Raw genomic sequence first — 5000 nt, 5'->3', positions numbered from 1 at the left:
CATGTTTTCGGCTATTGTCTCTTTCTTCTCTTCGGATATCGCAAGGTCAAAGGTTATAGCTCCACCATAGTTATCGCAGTTGATTATAGCTTCCTCACAGTACAGCATCCATCCATAGCACACATGTAAGTTCAATCACAGCCAGCTACAAGGGTAAGCCCTCGGGCAAATGAGGTTTTTCTATAACTTACAAGCCTGATTTTATACTTTCAATCTAAGCGTCTAGAAAGTTCTGTTACTATTTATAGTATATTACTAGGTTTACAATTTGTAGAAACTGCCAAGTCACATAAAAGAAATTTCTGGAATATCTGGAATATTACAGATTGTACGATAATTCTAGAAAAGTCTGGAATTGTATGACAAATAAAGCTTCTTTTCAGCGGTCCTCTCGGGGTGACTTAAGCTTAATTAGCCCTAAAGTTGTATAATATTGCATGGAAAACAGTTTTTCATCAAACCATGTGTTGTTGATTTTGAAAGCCCTGTCCACTGATGTACGAATGAGGGCAATTTTGTAAGAGAAGGGTGTGAAACTGAAAAAATTAGTAAGCAGTCCAGTGTAAGTTTTCTTACGAAACAATGATGTAACTAGAAAATCAGAGCGACTGTTATCAACAAGGACATCTACAAATGGTTGGTTCTCCTCTTTTTCCATAGTGAATTTAATGTTGTTTCATGCCTTTCACTGACTTATGAAATAAAATAGGGCTGCATACACCTTATTCCAAAATGGCCGCTGATTTATGCGGATAAAAATTGGCCCTTGTTGCCTCGTTCAAGATAAAATATTCTTTTGAATTTTAAGCTTAAGAACGAGGCATCAAGGGCTTATTTAAATAAAAAGAAAAGAATATTTAAATGGCGTCCATTTTTGAATAAGGTGTATAACGCAAAGCTGCCAAGAGAAAAGGGATTTATTTCATGGATTCGCTGCACGCAACACTAGCTATGTGAGATTTCCAAGAAAGGCGGATTAAGAGCTGCTGTAAAGCACCATGCTATAACACATTTTTCTTCTATACAGTGCAGTCACTGAAAATACATCTACTATATGGAACTTTGACTATGTCAACTTGCATAATGTAGTAAATCTGTTTGATTAATGTCAGCAGAACAAGCCAGTGTTTTACAAACAAACTTAAAACTCCTCCCTTGCTTGTGAGAGACTTTGAAACTACAGCAAAGTAAAGTTAAGTCATTATTGAGGTCTGTTGAGCCAAAAGAATAATGTCACATAACTGCAGTTTGTTAACTCAGTCCCTGATGTAAGACAAATGGAACTTACTGCTTTATAGCCACAAGACCGAGCCACACCCAAAAAGTCAAACGATTCACTCGCCCCACTTGTGGGCTGGCCCCCCACAGAGTCATGGCAGCCGTTGTTTATCAAGATGTGTTTAAAGTTTGGAACATCACTTTGTCCTATGGTTGCTAAGGCACCCATGTGCATGAGGACTGCACCATCACCATCGAAACAAAAAACCTACAAAAATATCAAAACAAGATGCATTTCTTTTTAGAAAAAAAGTTTAATATTCAGGTATAATCATGCAAGGATAGCGAGTCTAATAACAAGACATTTCTCTGAACCACATAAATAGCCTGCACAGCATGCGGTTTTGTCCGAGCGAATTAACAATCAACAAAGATGCAAGGGGACTGGGGCAGGGAAAACCTCCCTTCCCCTGCCTCAATTGCCACATTTCCTCCCTGCTTGTTTGTTCTTTTTTGCCGATTGTTTGTTCGCTTGGACAGCTATGCAGGTTAGGACAAAACCGCCCACTGAGCAGGCTACCACACACACCCCTCCACTTTGTGGATTCATTGAAATCCACGACCACTTCTCATATGGAACCATATAAGAGCTTTAAATTCAAACTGCTTATGACCTCAATTAACTCTTCTGTTTTTGCTGCATTGGCTCACAATGGAACAATTGAGGGAAAGAGGTTGATGAAGACAAGGTCAACATCAAAATACTCTACATTAAATAGCAATTTCCCAGGAACCATCACAACGAAAATCACTTTTTGCATGAAGTCAACCAGGCACTGTACTGGCACTAATTACAAAGAAACTTTGAAACACCTGTCTTTTTGGTCTAAACTGAGCAATTCCAAGTGCAATAGCTGATGCATGACCCATTGATCCCACTGTCAAGAAATCCTTTTCATGACCTTGTCCTTTGGCTACACGGTATTCAAAAAGCTCACGTGACAACATACCAGTTGTACCAACAACCACATCACGGTCTCCAAGAGCATCAACAATGGTTTTCATGGCCCCTTCTCTATTCAGTGGATATCTACATGTATAACATGAAATAAAGGCATTTTAAGCACAATCCTTGATTCATTTCTAATTTAACTCTAGTTGACGACACTTAAAGAAAAAATAGCTGACTCACGAAAGCCTTACTACAACTGAAATAAAATTTAAACTTTGGCATCTGTAGGTACTATCATCATCATCATCATCATTTATTGATATTTATGTATAGCTGCTTTACATGTTTGTATAGAGTTAATCAACATACATATCTGGTTCTTTTTCAAGCTTGAAGGGCAGAAAGTTTTGCCTCCTTACTAGCAGACAGTAAGGTCCTTTAGTTGTTTCCATGTGTTTTCTAGCCACATACAAAGCCTAAAAAGACATTTAAAATAAATGTTTGGCTCTGTTCCATACAGGCACCTTAGAGAAGGCACAGGGTACTGTGACTTCACTAGCTGTTGCAGCTTCAACTTCTCAACTTAAAAGTAAATTACAAGCAGATCTTTACAGATAGATTTTTCAGCCCAAAATGAGTGGTACGCTTTCAACGGTGGTACATGTACGCTTTTGTACCAGTGGTACAATACAAGTCCTTAAACATCACTAAACAGTTACCACAAAATGAAGTCTTATTTTTGTGAATGCATAGTCCTAATGGGTTTATAAATAGAGCTACAAAAAATACTCTCTAAAATCTGAGATCGTTATGGGTTAATTGGTCTTAAAAACAAATGCATGTATAAAGGTTTAATGGAAGGTACCAATCAATTTACTTTGCTTTCATCGAAAGGTTATGAAATGACATATCATATGGATACCAGGTAATGATATCTAATCAAAAACAATGAAAACAAAAGTTGATTCAACAAAGGATTTAAGGTATTATATGTGTCTTTTGCAGCTTAAAGAGCTTAACTGCTGAGGTAGACAGGAGCTACGTGTCAATTACTTGTTCAGCGCCTTCTTGGTAGTCAGGCAAAACTTGGAATGGAATGCCACATGATGCTAACAAAACAATAATAGTAATAAAAGCAAATTACTTATTGGCAAAGAGGGGAACAATTATAAGCAAGGATGATCTCAAACAATGATAAAACCACCTGTCAATGGTCACAATAATAATAATAATAAAATAATTATTATTGGCTTACGTTATGTCACATAATGGATTATTGTAGTCTAACAAACAAAAAAACAATTCTGCAACATGATATGAACATAAAACACCAGTCAAGGAAAAAATACAGAGGCTTGATATTCATCTATAATTTACAAATGTACATGTTCGCTTTCCCTTATAATCCATATAAACAAACAGTACTATTTTTATAGAAACGTTTTTTTTTTAATGTTTTTATTAGTAGCCAACATGAAACACAGACAACTATCTACAATAATCCAGAACACCCTCTTAGGAAGCACATACAATACAGTACCAAGTATTCCTGGAGTTGCTTGCCCCTGTACCACATGCTGTGGTTCATCCCTTTTTCCCGGCTCTCCTCTCCAACCCACTAACAACAACATGGGAATACTATAGACATTAGGCACAGCAAGTGACATCACAGGATTGACAATGTTGCCTAATCCAGAGTTCTGGCGGAAGAAAAAAAATTTTGCAATTAAGAAAGCGCTTAAGGTTAGGGGTTGCAATTTGAAATGTTAATAATGTTACTGCAGTTATATTAATATTTGGCTTGCATATTAAGATATCTTCTCAACACATCGAAATTCTCTAGGGAACTTTTCAATCTAAAGACTGGCTGATGCAATTAACACTACAAATGATATCTTAAAAACTCAGACACTAGTGCAGATGTATCAAGGTTCTTTGGAATGCCTATAAGTTGCAAAGTTAATTATATGTGGTAAACAGTCATTCTGTTATAAAAAAAATCTGAAAAAACTAACCTGAAGATATACTACTCCTGCCCTGCCAGTCGCCATGTGATAGCCAGCTGCAAGGGCAATTGCTTGTCCTTCATTGCTTGTTATAACATGCCGTGACTTTGGAACTACTGCTGTCACATATGCACAGAAGTCTTTGAGAAGAGAGTCTGGCACACCACAAAAAAAATCCATTCCATGCATACATAATGCATTGTAGAAATCTTTAGGGTTTAGGAAGTCCCTCACTAACTCTGTAAATTGTCCAGCATCCTCATTTCTCAATCTCTGCTCAGCAATCTGGAGACAGTTATGGGATGGAAAGGAGTTTTCTTATCATTTTGGCAAAGAGCTTAGTATTATTTTTTAACTCAAATACATGCATCTCTTCAAAAAACAACCATCTCATCTAACGCTGGACTGAACATCATCTTATTAATAACATTTCCTTATAAACATTTTAAAATGAAACTTCTTTGCAACCAATTCTCACAAATTCCCCTAATTACATGTACATCATTTGTTGCTGCAGGAATCATCTCAAAAGTAGGTTTGAACTTGGATCCACAAAATATTCTCTTATGGTAAATGAGAGTCTCATGTTACAAAATTAGCTTCCAACCACCATGTTTGGTTTTCTATTCTTGCTTAATATACCTGACAAAGTGTGGAATTCCATACCAAACAGGCTATGTTCAGTAATAATTTTGCATGGAAGAATTTTAAATCCCTTAATAAGTAAGCTCAAGTTTTTCTTCTATTTTCTCACAAAGAAAATTTGGCTAAATTTTCAGTCTCTTCACTATCACTCCAAGTTGTAAATAAGCGATATGGGTGAG

The 5000-nt window shown here is 36.5% G+C and overlaps 1 protein-coding gene across 1 annotated transcript in view; it reads right to left on the bottom strand.

Annotated features, from left to right (window-relative positions):
* The window catches only part of LOC137999732 (phosphonopyruvate decarboxylase-like), a 22959-nt gene that overhangs the window by 13727 nt on the left and 4232 nt on the right, over positions 1–5000 (bottom strand). The window contains exons 4-9 of the mRNA XM_068845609.1: positions 4186–4461; positions 3711–3870; positions 3224–3279; positions 2540–2646; positions 2092–2308; positions 1289–1486 (exon numbers count right to left, since the gene is read on the bottom strand). Coding sequence (XP_068701710.1) covers positions 1289–1486; positions 2092–2308; positions 2540–2646; positions 3224–3279; positions 3711–3870; positions 4186–4461 — 1014 coding nt within the window. The remainder of the gene's footprint in view (positions 1–1288; positions 1487–2091; positions 2309–2539; positions 2647–3223; positions 3280–3710; positions 3871–4185; positions 4462–5000) is intronic.

Source organism: Montipora foliosa, chromosome 1, assembly GCF_036669935.1.
Source record: "Montipora foliosa isolate CH-2021 chromosome 1, ASM3666993v2, whole genome shotgun sequence".
Taxonomy (NCBI): domain Eukaryota; kingdom Metazoa; phylum Cnidaria; class Anthozoa; order Scleractinia; family Acroporidae; genus Montipora; species Montipora foliosa.
This window is presented reverse-complemented; position numbering and strand designations above follow the sequence as displayed.